The following is a 15,714-nucleotide window of genomic DNA, read 5'->3' as shown; positions in this document are numbered from 1 at the left end:
TAGTTTCCCTTTGATATAAAAATTGAGGGAGTGGGAAAAGTCTTAATGTGCTCCGAATTGCCTGGAAAGAAATTGATCTGTTTACCGGATAGCAGTCTTATTTTTGGGCAATTTTCGTCAGGTCTCAGTAGGAAATGCCCCTGAGCTGATCTATTGAAAGTAATGGAGGTCAGAGACTGTACTTTTATTATTCGCCTTTATGCTTTGATGAATTTTTAGCCACGGCCCCACCTGTGTCAGTTTGGGAGAAAGTAAACCTCATTCTGTCTTAAGATCCCTGCCAAAAGCTATTTGTGACTCGAGCTAGCAACCAGGCCTCTATGTTTTTTTTAAAACCTATCCAATTGAAGAAAGAACAGCCTGTGTACTATACGGGTTACTTGGAGTTTCCAATCATTTGCATCCAATGGCAATACAACTGAGCATATTGTCTACAAATCATGATTCACTTAGTGGGCTGAGAGGAATTCAGTGAATCAACTTTGGCTGAGTTCTGGCCACTGAGTCAGAGGTTGTGGGTTGGATTCCCACTCCAAAGACTTCAGCAGAACCTGCCCTCTCGTGAATGTGAAGGTCATGCGGCAGCATTGAAAATGAAATGGTGAGATCTCTTGGCCGACATACATGCTCTCAACCAATATTAAAATAGATGTTCTCTCATAGTTTTGCCCGAAGCCTCACTGTGTATCAATTGGTTGCCATGTTTACCATGTTAAACAGTGACTGAACTTCCAAAAGATGTCATTAGTTCCGAAGCATGTGTATGAAGGAACTGCCATGCTGGTTTACACCGAAGATGGACACAAAATGCTGGAGTAACTTCGTGGCACTATGAGTTTCGCTCAACATTCCAGCATCTGCAGTCCCCCTTTTTAGGCTACATTTGTAGATGAGATACAGTACGGAAACTGCCCGCCGAGTCCACGCCGACCAGCGATCACCCCGTACACAAGCACAATCCTACACAACAGGGACAATTTACAATTTTATACTGAAGCCAATTAACCTGCAAACCTGCACGTTTTTGGCTCGTGGGACGAAACTGGAGCATCCAGAGAAACCCCACAGACAGCACCCGTAATCAGGATTGAACCCGGGTCTCTGGCGCTGTGAGGCTGCAGCTCTACCGCTATGCCACCATGTCTCCCTTTGTCCAAATCATTTCGACATATCACAAGCAGCTCTCACCGCTGATCCTTGTGGACCACGACTGGTTACAGACTGCCAGTCAGAATAGCACCCATAGGAGCAGGAGTAGTTTACCCAAGCCTGTCCTCCCATGCAACGTGATCATGGTTGATCTATCCTGGCCTCAAATTCTCTTCTGTGCCAGTTCCCCATAGCCCTCAATTCCTCGATCATTAAATTATTTATCCATCTCCACCTTAAATATATCCAATGATCTGGCCTCCGCCGCCCTCGGCGGCAGAGAATTCCAAACATTCATTACTCTGAGAGACTATTTTGTTTGCGTAGGAGGGAATGTAAGAATTGGAGTGTGCCATTCAAGCCCTGTTTGTAAATATTCAATTAATTTAACCTGCAGCAGCTTTTGAGGGCCTCTGTTCTGGAGTTTCACTTTCCTTTGAAGGAGCACTCCGTTGGCTTAATTGACATTTTATTTTGCCTGTTTGTACTGGACTCTGCCAGCAAAAAAAGTAGTGTCTGGGTATCTGACCAACTACTAAATACCTGAATTACTTGCCGTTTAATCTTCGAGAGTGTCTCTGCTTTCCTGTATCTCTCAACAGCCTCAGGATATTTTTCCTAACTAAGAGTTCTCTTCGACATTAAGAGTTCTCTTCTACGCTGTGAAGGAAATTACCCGAAATTCGGGAAATTCTGGTTGTCTTCGGGTAATTATAGGGAAATGAAATAATTTCGGGAAATTTACGCATCCGGCCCGCGAAGGGGTCCAATCCGGCCCGCGGGATGATTTGGGGGGAAAAAAGTATATTTATGATCATCCGCGCCTGCGCAGTTGGGGAAAGCCCATCTTCTTCTTATCGAGTCCACACGCAAGATTAGAAGTTGTTCAGCCAGAGCTGAACACACTGCTGAGCATCTTCATACAATGGTGTCGGTCTTGTGCTTCTTGTGCGTGGTGGTGGAAAGATTGGTGGAAACAGGGCCGCGACGTGAACGCTCTTTCCTTGACCCCAGCATATTTGGTGAATGTGACATATTAGTCAAGTCCACTTACAGAAGGTAGAATGGCTCAGTCTTAAAGTATCTGAGTTAATTGTGGAAAGAGGATGGTATCCAAGGAGCTTTCATATTGAGAAAGGGTCTTGGCCCTGAATCATTAAATCGGTTTCTCTTTCTGTAGATGCTGTCTGATCGTCTGAGTTCTTCCAGTATTTTTGTTTCCGATTTCTAGCAACAGCAGACTCTTGATGTTCATTTGAGCTCATTTATTTACAGTGTTGGTTTCTAATTAAAATTTTTGCTGCATGTCCGAAGGTCGTAGCATTGTGACTAAATGTGTGTATTGCAATACTTTTCAGAGACCTGCCAGTAGGGAAACTAGAATTTGAATCTGAACCACCACTCACACCACCCCGAGCTTCCTCCCTTGGAGAAAATGGAGCAACCACAACAGAAGTAAGGATCCCTGATGGTGTACAGGTAGGAACCTGAATCATAGTTGAGAGGGAAAGGTTTGATTTCATATGGAATCTTATCGTGTAGGCTGCTTTAGAGTCATAGATAGAAGCATACAGCGTGGAAACAGTCCCTTTGGCTGAACTTGCCCATGCCGACCAACATGCCCCATCTACACTAGTCCCACCTACCTGTGTCTCGCCCACATCCCTCTAAACCGATCCTATCCATGTACCTGTCTAAATGTTTGTTAAACATTGTGATAGTACCTGCCTCAACTACCTCCTCCAGCAACTCATTTCATATACCCACCACCCTTTGTGTAAAACAAAATAAGTTAACCCCCAGGATCTTTTCCCCCCTCACCTTAAACCAATGTCATCTGGTTCTCGATTCCCCTACTCTGGACTAAAGACTGTGCATTTTGTAATTGCAGAGTTGATTACTTTTTGGTGGGTGTATTCCTTAATTTTATTACTTATGCCGTTGGGTCTTCTACACTATAAGGACTTATTCCTTTAAAAAAAAAAAAGATAGAAAATGCTGGAATAGCTCAGCAGGTCAGGCGTCATCTCTAGAGGACATGAATAAACGACGTTTCAGGTCGGGATTCTTCTCCAGACTCCAGAGATGTTGAGTTACTCCAGCACTTTGTGGCTTTTTTTGTAAACCAGAATCTGCAGTCCCCTGTATCTAGGGTTTATTCTTGGTCAGGGATGTTAAATAATAGAACAAAGGGCACACTGCTCCACTCTCTATCATGAATGGAAGTGATGGGCTATTGATCAGAGCCCACTGTTGACGGAATCCATTTTCATCAACGTTTTCAATTAAGTATTCTGGATTCCCTCTTTCCCCCCTCCCCTCCATCCCACCTCGGCCTTGCCTTCTGAATCCCACCTCCTTGCCCCCTTGGCTTTGCCCTCCAGATACCAAACACCCACCCCATACGTCTCTGCCTCTTTATCCCCAGTGCCACCTCCATTGGCTCTGCCCTCCATATATACTGGGTTCTCCCCTCGCCCCCATCCCCCGCTCTTCTGTCTGGATTCCCCACCCTCCATGGTTTTGCTCTCCAGATCTCCCGTCCTGCCCCAAAATCTTCCAGCTTCTCTACGTAATTGAAAATCTTCAACCCAGTAAATCTTTCCCATGCTGTGTCTGATCCGCCATGATTATATTGAATGGCGGTGCAGGCTCGAAGGGCCGAATGGCCTACTCCTGCACCTATTTTCTATGTTTCTATCCCTTTAAATGTGGTCGACAATATTACACCAAGCCCAACCATTGACTTCATAATTCTATGAATGGCATTTTTTTTTGCTTTTGTATCCCTGAATATAAAGCCATTTCCAAAAGGGAACCTGCCTATTTTATAAAGCAAAAAGTACAGACTTTTCTTGGGTACACAAAAATGCTGGAGAAACTCAGCGGGTGCAGCAGCATCTATGGAGCGAAGGAGATAGGCAACGTTTCGGCCCGAAACGTTGCCTATCTCCTTCGCTCCATAGATGCTGCTGCACCCGCTGAGTTTCTCCAGAATTTTTGTGTACCTTCGGATTTTCCAGCATCTGCAGTTCCTTCTTAAAGACTTTTCTTGGGGTTTGGTGAGTTTAATGGCACCGTTTGGCACTCAAATTACTATCTGTTGGGAGTTCTGTTTGTGGCACATTTTCTATTCTTTCATTGCACAATCTGTACGTAACATTTTTTTTATTTGTTGGAATAATGCTGACTCTCTTTGTTTGTCTTTTGTAGGAAGCACTCTCAACGTTTGATTTTCTGAACGATAGGAACAATATGGTTTCAAATGTTGAGAACAATATAATATCTGTGCCTGTGCTACCCCATCCAGAACTCGACTTTCGAACACTCCCACAGTCAGAAGATAAGCGGTATTAAGTTTTGTCTTTTTAATCAACAAAAGCGTGTTGTTATAGTCATTGAGTCATAGAGCACAGACATGGGCCTTCAGCCCACCATTTCAATGCCAACCTTGGTGCCCAATTACACTAAACCCATTTGCCCACATCAGGCCAGTACCTTGCCTTTAAATGGATGTCCAAATGTCTCTTAAATGTGGTGATTGTATCTGACTGCACCACCACCTCAGGCAGCCAGTTGTCTCCAAAATGTTGCTCTACTGTGGGGAAGAAATATTCTGGCAATCCAGTTATAAATTAATATCCTGTCATCGGTTCACCCCTCGGCCTCCTTCATTCCAGAGAAAGCAAAAGCAGCCTCATTACCTCACCATCCCTCTTCCTACTCCTCCATTCCCCCCTCAGCCCCCAGCACTCCCTCCCCTTCCTCTTCAGCTCCCTCTTCTTTTCCCTGTCCTCCTCCCCTCCCCCACGTCCTCCCTCACCTCTCCTTTCCCCCACCCTCAGTCACTCCCTCCATAACCCCTCTCCCCTCCCTACTCTCCCTCTATCTCCCCCCTCCCTCCTCCTCCACTCCCTCCCTCACCTCTCCCTTTCTCTCCTCTCCCCTACCCTCGGTTACTCCCTCCCTCCCTCCATAACCCCTCTCCCCTCCCTAATCCCCGCCTCTCCCTCTGTCGCCCCCTCCTCCCCCACTCTCCCTCCTCACCTCCCCCTACATCATGGCTACTGTTCGTAGGCCTATATATAACGCCCATTGGGTCATATTTACCCTCGTAGTTATTATTTTCATCTGATCTACACCTGCAGATTGAAGAAGTGAATAAATCACGTCTTTTTACTTAAATGTTTATTTCTTAATTCTCCAGAATACAGCAACGATTCCAGTTCAGTCTCTTGGACTTCAGGTGTGTTGCTGTGCTTGGCAGGGGACACTTTGGAAAGGTAATCCTAAAATGAGGAAAGCTGCTGTGTTACATTTTTTGTGTGTTTTTTTTTGGGTAGAAGAATAAATGGACCTTTAATTTGTTTGTAACACAGGTTCTTCTTTCGGAGTATAAAGTCACTGGTGAAATGTTTGCGATCAAAGCCTTGAAGAAAGGAGATATTGTAGCTCGTGATGAGGTAGATAGGTAAGTTTGTAGCGACTGAATTTATGCAGCTCATCCGTTTGGGTAATACCTTTCAAAGAGGTCCTTAGAAATTGGCTTCATTATGCTCTTATTAGTAAATGCTACATTTAGAGTCATATATAACACGAAAGCTGGCTTTTTAGCCCAACTTGCCCATGCCAACCAAGATGCCACATCTACATTAATCCCATCTGCCAAAGTTTGGTCCATATCCCTCTAAACCTTTCCTATTCATGCACCTGTACAAATGTCTTAAATGCCGCAATAGTACCCGCCTCAACTATCTCTGGCAACTTGTTCCATATACCCACCGCTCACTGTGTGAAAATGGTGACCCTCATCTTCCTATCAAATCTTTCCCCTCTCAACTTACAAACTTATGTCCTCTGGTTCTTGATTCCCCTACTCTGGGGAAAAGATTCTGTACATTCACTATTCTCCTCGTGATTTTATATACCTCTGTAAGATCACCTCTCCGCCTCCTGTGCTCCAAGGAATTAATTCTTAGTCTGCCCAATATCTAGCTATAGCTCAGGCCCTCAAGTTCTGGCAACATCCTTGTAAATCTTCTCTGTTCTCTTTCTAGCTTAACAACATCCTTGCTATGGTAGACAAAAGTGCTGGAGAAACTCAGCGGGTGCAGCAGCACCTATGGAGCGAAGGAAATAGGCAACGTTTCGGCCCGAAACGTTGCCTATTTCCTTCGCTCCATAGATGCTGCTGCACCCGCTGAGTTTCTCCAGCACTTTTGTCTACCTTCGATTCTCCAGCATCTGCAGTTCCTTCGTAAACATCCTTGCTATGGCAGGGGAACAGAATATTCTAAATGTGTCTTCAAAACCGTTGTACAACTGTAATATAACTTCCCAACGTCCATACTCAATACCCTGACTGATGAAGGGTTATGTACCGATAACCTTCTTGACCACTCTTTCTGCCCGTGACTCCACTTTCAGGGAACTGTGCACTTCCACTCCAAGATCTTTTGCTCTACAACACTCCCCAGGGCCCTGTCATTCGTGTGAACATTTCTAACACTTTAGGAAAACATCTTTCATGCTGCAGTGGTGAACGTGACCTTAATTGATTTATTTTAAGACTTAAGTTTTTTCTTGTAGACTTGTACTTATAGTAGCCACATCAACTGGAGAATTATGGGAATAAGTGCCTTTAGGCTGATCCTAAAAATTGCACTATTACATCATAGTGTTGTCTTCCATTCTGAGCAGTGGAGATTTGTTTATCTACACTTATTTTTTCTAAACTAATGTTCGGGCACCCGAAAAAGGGACCACATCACCCCGATCCTGGCCTCTCTCCACTGGCTCCCTGTGCGGTTCCGTATACATTTCAAGGCCCTCCTCCATGTCTACAAAGCCCTCAATGGGCTTGCCCCCTCTTACATTAAAAGTCTTCTCACCCACCACTCCACCTCCAGGTCCCTCAGATCGGCCGACTTGGGGCTGCTGAATATCCCGTGGTCTAGGCATAAGCTTAGGGGTGACCGCGCCTTTGCGGTTGCAGCTCCTAGACTGTGGAACAGCATCTCCCTTCCCATCAGAACTGCCCCCTCCATCGACTCCTTTAAGTCAAGACTAAAGACTTATCTATACTCCCAAGCCTTTCCTGACGCCCACTGAGCGAGGGCTATATGTATATATGTATGTAGTTTGTTTGTTTATACTATTCTTATAACAAATGTAAAGCACTTTGGCCAACGAGAGTTGTTTTTTAAATGTGCTACATAAATAAATGTGACTTGACTTGACTTGAATGTACAGCAGTCTTTTAAATGAAGCAACATGTGTCCATCTGTGTTTCTACTCATAGATTTTACTTGCATTTGAGCGGTAGCTTCATTACGACAACTTTAGTTAAAGTAAATTGTTGTTGAAAGCCACCTCGAGTTGTACAATGCATATATTTCAAACTACCAGCATCTAAAAATTGTCTTGCACAATAGCAAATGGCATTTTTATTTATTTGCTTTCTGAATTGTATTCAATCCTGAAGTGCAAAACTAACTTTATTTGTCCCTTTCTTCACTTGCAGCCTTATGTGTGAGAAGAGAATTTTTGAGACTGTGAACAATGTCCGACATCCATTTTTGGTCAATCTCTTTGCCTGTTTTCAGACCAAAGATCATGTATGTTTTGTAATGGAGTATGCTCCAGGTGGAGATTTGATGATGCACATTCATGCCGATGTTTTCTCTGAACCCAGGGCTGTGTAAGTATTCATTCCTAGGCATGGTTTATAATGGCTGGCTTTGCAGTGCATTTGAGTGTCAATTCCACTCGTAAATATTGAATGCAAATCTCTTCTACAATATTAATTCCCAGTTTAATCTTCATCAATTGCTGTTTACCTTACTGCCGATGGTTTAAAATGGTGAACAGAAAAACAACCTACCTTATCTGCATTTATTGTTATTAATTTAGCATATTTCACGAGAGTACTCTTGAAATAAAAGCAACATTTTGCTTACAGTACTGTCAACTTGACTTTTCCGCAACAGGTTTTATGCTGGCTGCGTGGTCCTTGGTTTGCAGTATTTACACGAACACAAGATAGTATACAGGTAAGTAACTCAGTCATTATTGTTAATTAACTAAGAAGGCTGACGAGGGCAGGGCCATAGACATAATCTATATGGACTTCAGCAGGGTCTTTGAAAGGGTTCCGATTAGTAGGCTGCTCTGGAAGGTTTGATCACGTGAGATTAAGGGAGAGCTACAATACCCCCATAATGTTTGGGACAAAGACCCATCATTTATTTATTTGCCTCTGTACTCCACAGTTTGAGATTTGTAATAGGAAAAATCACATGTGGTCAAAGTGCATATTGTCAGATTTTAATAAAGGCCATTGTTATACATTTTGGTTTCACCATGTAGAAATTACAGCTGTGTTTATACATAGTCCCCCCTCATTTCAGGGCACCAGACTTTTCCTAGCGCTTTTATGATCAAATTAATCTGCTAACAGTAAGTTTTGTTACTAAGTTTTGTGTCCATATATTGTGAAAATTGGATAGTAGCATTTGGAGTTTGAGAGTAATTCCTTTACAGTTGTCATCTTTGTAGACATTGCCGACCATTGAAATATCGGTTTGAAGAAAGAATCTGGGGCTAATAACTAGCTTTTATCCTTAGCAAACTTACAAAAACAGCAAGATGTGGTCTGAAGAAGAGTCCCCACCTGAAACATAGAAAATAGGTGCAGGAGTAGGCCATTCGGCCCTTCGAGCCAGCACCGCCATTCATTGTGATCATGGCTGATCATCCAACTCAGTATCCCATCCCTGCCTTCTCTCCATACCCCCTGATCCCTTTAGCCACAAGGGCCACATCTAACTCCCTCTTAAATATAGCCAATGAACTGGCCTCAACTATGTCACCTATCCATGTTACATAGAATAGAAACATAGAAAATAGCAGGAGTAGGCCATTCGGCCCTTCGAGCCAGCACCGCCATTCATTGTGATCATGGCTGATCGTCCCCTATCAATAACCCGTGCCTGCCTTCTCCCCATATCCCTTGACTCCACTAGCCCCTAGAGCTCTATCTAACTCTCTCTTAAATCCATCCAGTGATTTGGCCTCCACTGCCCTCTGTGGCTGGTAATTCCATAAATTCACAACTCTCTGGGAGAAAAAGTTTTTTCTCACCTCAGTCTTAAATGACCTCCCCTTTATTCTAAGACTGTGGCCCCTGGTTCTAGACTCGCCCAACATAGGGAATATTTTTCCTGCATCTAGCTTGTCCAGTCCATTTATAATTTTATATGTTTCCAGAGATGCTGCTTGACCCACTGAGGTACTACAACACTGTCTTTTTTTGAAAGACAGCAAACTGGAACTAAATGATAATGTCGCCAAAAAATATATAAAGAATAATAAAATCATAAGTGATAGGAGTAGAATTAGGCCATTCGGCCCATCAAGTCTACTCCGCCATCTATATCTCCCAACCCCATTCTCCTGCCCTCTCCTCATAACCTCTGACGCCCGTACTAATTAAGAATCTATCTATCTCTGCCTTAAATATATCCAATGGCTTGGCCTCCACAGCCTTCTAGAGCAAAGAATTCCACAGATTCACCACCTTCGGACTAAAGAAATTCCTCCTGATCTCCTTCCTAAAAGAACGTCCTTTAATTCTGAGGCTATGAGACTCTCCCACTGGTGGAAACATCCTCTCCATATCCACTCTATCCAAGCCTCTCATTAATCTACTATAAGGGAAGAGCTGTAATGATTTGTTAAAGGCACATTGTGATTTGCTGACTTAATAGATGAGATTTGATGAAGATTGATGTTTATCAGCAGACATTGATTAAGTGCAAAACCAATTTGGCAATATTAGATATAGACATTAACAAAATTAAAATCTACGGGATGTAGCGATAGTGGTGGCATGATTTTAAAATCGATAAATGTCCTGAAAGCAGAACAAAATGGTTGCTTTTAAAATTGGATCATAGTACAGCATGAAAGTCCCCTGCATTGGTATTGTGGCCCACAATCTGTTGAATGTAGATTCAGTGGAAGGGAAATACTGCAAGGTCATCGGAATAGAGGATGGGATTGATACTTAAAAAGGCACAAAGTGCTGGAGTAACTCAGCTGGTCAGGCAGCATTTCTGGAGAACATTCTGGTGACGTTTCGGGTCGGGACCCTTTGCAATGTCTACAAAGAGGGGAATAATATTAATTGGGTAACTCTGTCAATGTATCTGGGCTTTGATTAGTACGGGTGCCGGGGTTATGGGGAGAAGTCAGAAGAATGGGGTTAGGAGGGAGCGATAGATCAGCACTGATTGAATGGTGGTGTAGAGTTGATGGGCTGAATGGCAAAATTCTGCTCCTATCACATATGAAATAAACAGCTTCCTGTGCTGCATCTTTCAGTGGCAAGCCACTATTTGACCTATATCAATTTGATGTTATATGGCAAAGGTCTTGTGGCAAAGTGCTGTTCACAAAGTGGGACTGGGATTTATCTGTTTTGTAGTAAATGCCTACTATTTTCTGTGTGCTTAAGCAAAGCAACAATTTCATTGTCCTATACAGGGACACATGACAATAAACTCACTTGAACTTGAACGTGCTTAAAATGGTCTCCATCAATGCACATGTGAGCTTCACTGTGGGAGAAAATGCCATCTCTTACACCTTGCTCCTCTCCCCCTAGCCCTGAAGCCATTAATTAGCAATATTTTGAGTAATTTTTCCAAGTATTCAGCAAATGTGCGACGATAATAATTTAATGCAGATCTCTTATCATCTTCCAGAGATTTAAAGCTAGATAACCTGTTGCTGGATAGTGACGGTTATGTCAAGATTGCTGACTTTGGTCTTTGTAAGGAAGGTAGGTACTCATGTTCTTGAAGTTCTCTGGAAAAATTCGAATCATTTAAAATGTTAATACACAATAATCCTAAAATGTCTCTGCATTTCAGTGCAGATATTGCTAATGTTCTAGAGCAAAATGCCTTGTTTACTTAATTTGTTCAGTTGGCCTGTCCTTGTTATGTAAGTGCATTGTAGATAATAATAACCTAAAATTAAAATTCGGGTCACGATATTTTTAGAATTAAAATCATCCACAATATGTTGAATATGATCTCATTGTAACGTTCCACGGAGTAGTACAGAACCCACCATTCAGAATGAATGCCAAGTACTGGTATCTACTATTCCTAACAAATGGCCAGCTGTAAGCAGCCTAGGTACGAAAGAGAAGCAATAAGTTAGTAGAATTAAATTCATACCAATGCTGAACAGAGTTTGGATGACATGGTGATTATTTGATCATTTTCTGAATTGATTACCAAAGTTTTAAAATTGAGCCATAAAATGATTGTAAACACCATTCAGTATTGTATTTGGCAAAGCCGGAGGCCTATACGTTTCCAAAGGAGTTTGGATGGATTATTCAATGAGGGTTAGAGTTAGAGGTGAACCACAGAATCTAATCTATTGGGTCGGGCACCAATTAATAATGTTGCTGGTTGGCTTCACGCCCTAGAACTGAAGGATATATACTGATTCTTTTTGTTTAGTTTAGTTTAGAGGCACAGGGCGGAAACAGGCCCTTCGGCCCACTGAGTCCGCACCGACCAGCGATCCCCGCGCATTAACACTATCCCACACACAAGGGACAATTTACAATAATACCTAGCCAATTATCCTACAAACCTGTACGTCTTTGGAGTGTGGGAGTAAACCGGAGATATCAGAGAAAACCCACGTGGTCACGGGGAGAAGGTGCAAACTCCGTGCAGATAGCACCCTTCGTCGGGATCGAACCCGGGTCTCTGGCGCTGTAAGGCAGCAACTCTACCGCTGCGCCACCGTGCCGCCCGACTACTCTGTTATATTTTATTGTACATTCATCCCACAGCGATACTAAATTGGGATTGAGTTTGTGGTGAATGCAGCGAAACAAAGATTAAGATCATTGAATGCCTATTGTGACCATTTATTAGTTTTGTGCCTCAAACTATTTCCGTGTGGTTTTTCTGTATTCTGAAGTGAATATACACGTATAATTCTATAGAATAACTTAATTTATTGTGTTCTGTTGCTTTAAATCATTTTAATAATATAGCTGCACACGACACAAAATATTTAAAAAATGCTGACTATTAATTTGTCATCAATTTCAGGTATGGGTTTTGGTGATCGAACGAGCACGTTTTGTGGCACTCCTGAATTTCTGGCGCCGGAGGTGCTGACCGAGACATCTTACACGAGGGCAGTGGACTGGTGGGGACTGGGCGTTCTTATCTATGAGATGTTAGTTGGTGAGGTAAGAGAGCGTGCTTAGGATGACTCTTGTATAAATCCACTTTACATTTAACAATGTAAATCATTTTTCTCTCTTTATTTCTCGCTCTTGTTAGTCACCTTTTCCTGGAGATGACGAAGAAGAGGTTTTTGACAGTATTGTGAATGATGAAGTGCGATATCCAAGGTTCTTATCCACAGATTCCATCTCCATCATGAGACGGGTATGTCGCAATGATTAATTTGAGAAGAAAATACATAACCACCATTTTATTGACCAAACTGCATTTTTTTTAAATACGTAGAAATGTGCACCGTGCAGATAGATGTATTATTATTATTATGGTTATATTCTTTTATTATGGCATAGGTTTTTATATCTGTATGCTTACATTATTTGGCTTCCTGCTTCCTACACTTATTTTTAACTCTTTAAATTAGTAGTCATCAAACTGAATGATAGGATGTAAAGGTTAACCAGGTATATTTTAAAATAGGAAAGCATTGCCTGTACGTAATAACCATATATGAGATGTTCCACCATGATCAAATTGAATGGCGGTGCTGGCTCGAAAGGTCGAATGGCCTACTCCTGCACCTATTGTCTATTGTATAGAAGTTCAGGGGAACAGCTGAATAAGGGTCCCGACCCGAAACGTCTCCCATTCATATTCTCCAGAGATGATGCCTGACCCGCTGAGTTACTTCAGCACTATGTGCCTTTTTCGGTAAACCAGCATCTGCAGTTCCTTGTATAGCTATGAATAGTTTTTCATTCACTATATTTAGATTGCTTAGTACTGGTATACCTCCTGTTTGTGTTTAGCTTGATTTAGTGTCTTGAGTTATGTATTTTGATTTATCAATTATGTCCATTTTTACAACTTCTATTATTGATTTTCTTTAGCATAGTGTTTCTATTTAAATAACTTGCTTAGATCAGCAGAGCTACTCTTAAATTTATCCCTTGCTGGCTTATCACATGAACATTGACTTCTCAATTTGTGTATTTACATAACTCTGGAAAAAGAAATTATGTTTGTCGATCGTACATTTCCACATGAGGTCCATCCATAAAAACAATCAATGTCTAATGGCCTTTTATGTAGCAAGAGCCATTTGACTCTACCACATGGACTCTGATTTTTCAAAGCAATATGAATTTGTCTTGTGGCCGAGATACTTCCATCCCATTGAGAAACAGCCAGGAGAGGAGCTCCTTCCCCAGTGTTTTCATATCGTGGCTTTCAGTTACATGTAGCTTGTGTACTAGGGACGGCGCAGTAGATTACAGATGCTGGAGTATGGAGCAAAATGACAAACTGCCAGAGGAGCTCAGCGGGTCAGGCAGCACCTTGGGGGGCGGGGGAGCGGAATAGTTGACATGATATACTAGTGATGCAGATTAACATTGAGATCTACCACGGAGTGACTTGTCAACTGGACTGTTTCAAAAAGGATTGCAAATTGACTGAAGATGGGTTCGGCCCTGAAACGACACCTATTCCTTTTTCTCTAGAGATGCTGCCTGACCTGCTGAATCACTCCAGCATTTTGTGTCTATCTTCGGTCAAAACCAGCATCTGCAGTTCCTTCCTACACAGGATTGGAAATTTTTAAGAAAGAACTGCAGATGCTGGAAAAATCGAAGGTAGACAAAAAGCTGGAGAAACTCAGCGGATGAGGCAGCATCTAGGGAGTGAAGGAATGGGTGACATTTTAGGGTGAGACCCTTCTTCAAACGGATGTGGGGGGGTGGGAAAAAGAAAGGAAAAGGCGGAGACAGTAGGCTGTGGGAGAGCTGGGAAACGGAGGGGAAGGAGGGAGAAAGCAAGAAATTGGAGAAGTCAATGTTCATACCGCTGGGGTGTAAACTGCCCAAACAAAATATAAGGTGCTGCTCCTCCAATTTGCAGTGGGAGTTGAATTAGTTTTGGAATTAGGATTGGAAATTAGTCATCATTTCATAAATTTATGATCACCAAGTTTAATTTTGAAGTCATGGATTCAGAACCGTCTGAAGAATGGCCTCGTCCCGAAACGTCACCCATTCCTTCTCGCCAGAGATGCTGCCTGTCCCCGCTGAGTTACTCCAGCATTTTTGTGTCTAACTTCGGTTTAAGCCAGCATCTGCAGTTCCTTCTTACAGATTCAGAACATTTGTTCTATGTGAGTAGTTTGTGCAATTGGTGGCAATGGGATTGTGATATCATCTCATTACCAGAGATAACCATTAAATGCTGAAGTAACTCAGCGGGGGGGCAGGCAGCATTAACGGAGGGAATGGATAGGCAATGTTTAGAGTTGATAAATCGTCTCAGTTGAATGAGTTGAGTTTGAGTTTAGTTTATTGTCACGTGTACCGAAGTATAGCGAGAAGCTTTTTGTTGCGTGCTAACCAGTCAACGGAAAGCCAATTAATACATGATTACATTCGAGCCATTTACAGTGTACAGATACATGCTGGGAAACTTGGGTAAAAAAAATCCCAATCCTGCAATGAGACCTGACTAATATTTGACAAGATTTGAGAAATACCTGCTGGAATATGTAAATTCTTTGCTTTTGTTTTACTGTTGTAAACCATACTAGAAAAAAACATACAACTTTCCTATAAATTTAACCAAACAGTGGCTTTGGAACTATAAGGTTATTAAAATCTGTATTCAATAAAAAAATATTTCCAACCAGAAAAGACAATTTTCAAATACCAATTAGCTACTTGTTTATAATTTGTTTTAAACAGTATTTCTACCTGTGGGCAATAGATCTTTTTCAGCAAAATGTTGATTTAAGCACTGATTGGCATTGTTGTTGTTAATAGCTTCTTAGAAGGAACCCAGAACGGCGACTAGGAGCAAGCGAGAGAGATGCAGAAGATATAAAGAAGCAGACATTCTTCCGAGTAAGGATTTTTTTGTTTTTTTGTTTTGTTTTACAACTTCTGTGATTTTGGAGAGAAAGTGGATAAAGAGAGTGGTTGGGTAAATTACTTGCACGTGGCATTAAATGGTTCTAAAAGCACCGACTTTGCAGTTGTTTGCTCAGGTGGATCAGAGGGAAAAATTACTCTAGGTTAGACTTTTACTGGCCAGGCACTCAATATAAAGCAGCATTTGTGGATCTAAACCCATCAGAATACAAGTCATGCTGACACACCCCTGCACGCGCCTCAAAAGACAGTAAGACTTAATATGAACATTATGTGACATTCCTAAAAACAATTTAAAGAGAGTTGGGGAAAAGAAGACATGAGTTTATAACCCCAACGCTTCGAGTCAGTATGAATAGGCTAAGCTA

At 42.1% G+C, this 15,714-nt stretch overlaps 1 protein-coding gene across 2 annotated transcripts in view; it reads left to right on the top strand.

Annotated features, from left to right (window-relative positions):
* Positions 1 to 15,714, top strand: part of pkn2 (protein kinase N2) — a 122,642-nt gene that overhangs the window by 102,094 nt on the left and 4,834 nt on the right. Inside the window, exons 12-21 of one of the 2 annotated variants that reach the window (XM_033029006.1) lie at positions 2,508 to 2,604; positions 4,363 to 4,499; positions 5,357 to 5,432; positions 5,529 to 5,620; positions 7,673 to 7,849; positions 8,139 to 8,201; positions 10,917 to 10,993; positions 12,294 to 12,436; positions 12,531 to 12,638; positions 15,239 to 15,319. In XM_033029006.1, the coding sequence (XP_032884897.1) occupies positions 2,508 to 2,604; positions 4,363 to 4,499; positions 5,357 to 5,432; positions 5,529 to 5,620; positions 7,673 to 7,849; positions 8,139 to 8,201; positions 10,917 to 10,993; positions 12,294 to 12,436; positions 12,531 to 12,638; positions 15,239 to 15,319 (1,051 nt within the window). Of the gene's footprint in view, positions 1 to 2,507; positions 2,629 to 4,362; positions 4,500 to 5,356; positions 5,433 to 5,528; positions 5,621 to 7,672; positions 7,850 to 8,138; positions 8,202 to 10,916; positions 10,994 to 12,293; positions 12,437 to 12,530; positions 12,639 to 15,238; positions 15,320 to 15,714 lie in introns of both variants that reach the window. The other variant, XM_033029005.1, reaches the window with a different exon arrangement.

This window comes from Amblyraja radiata, chromosome 10, assembly GCF_010909765.2.
Source record: "Amblyraja radiata isolate CabotCenter1 chromosome 10, sAmbRad1.1.pri, whole genome shotgun sequence".
In the NCBI taxonomy this organism is placed as follows: Eukaryota; Metazoa; Chordata; class Chondrichthyes; order Rajiformes; family Rajidae; genus Amblyraja; species Amblyraja radiata.
This window is presented reverse-complemented; position numbering and strand designations above follow the sequence as displayed.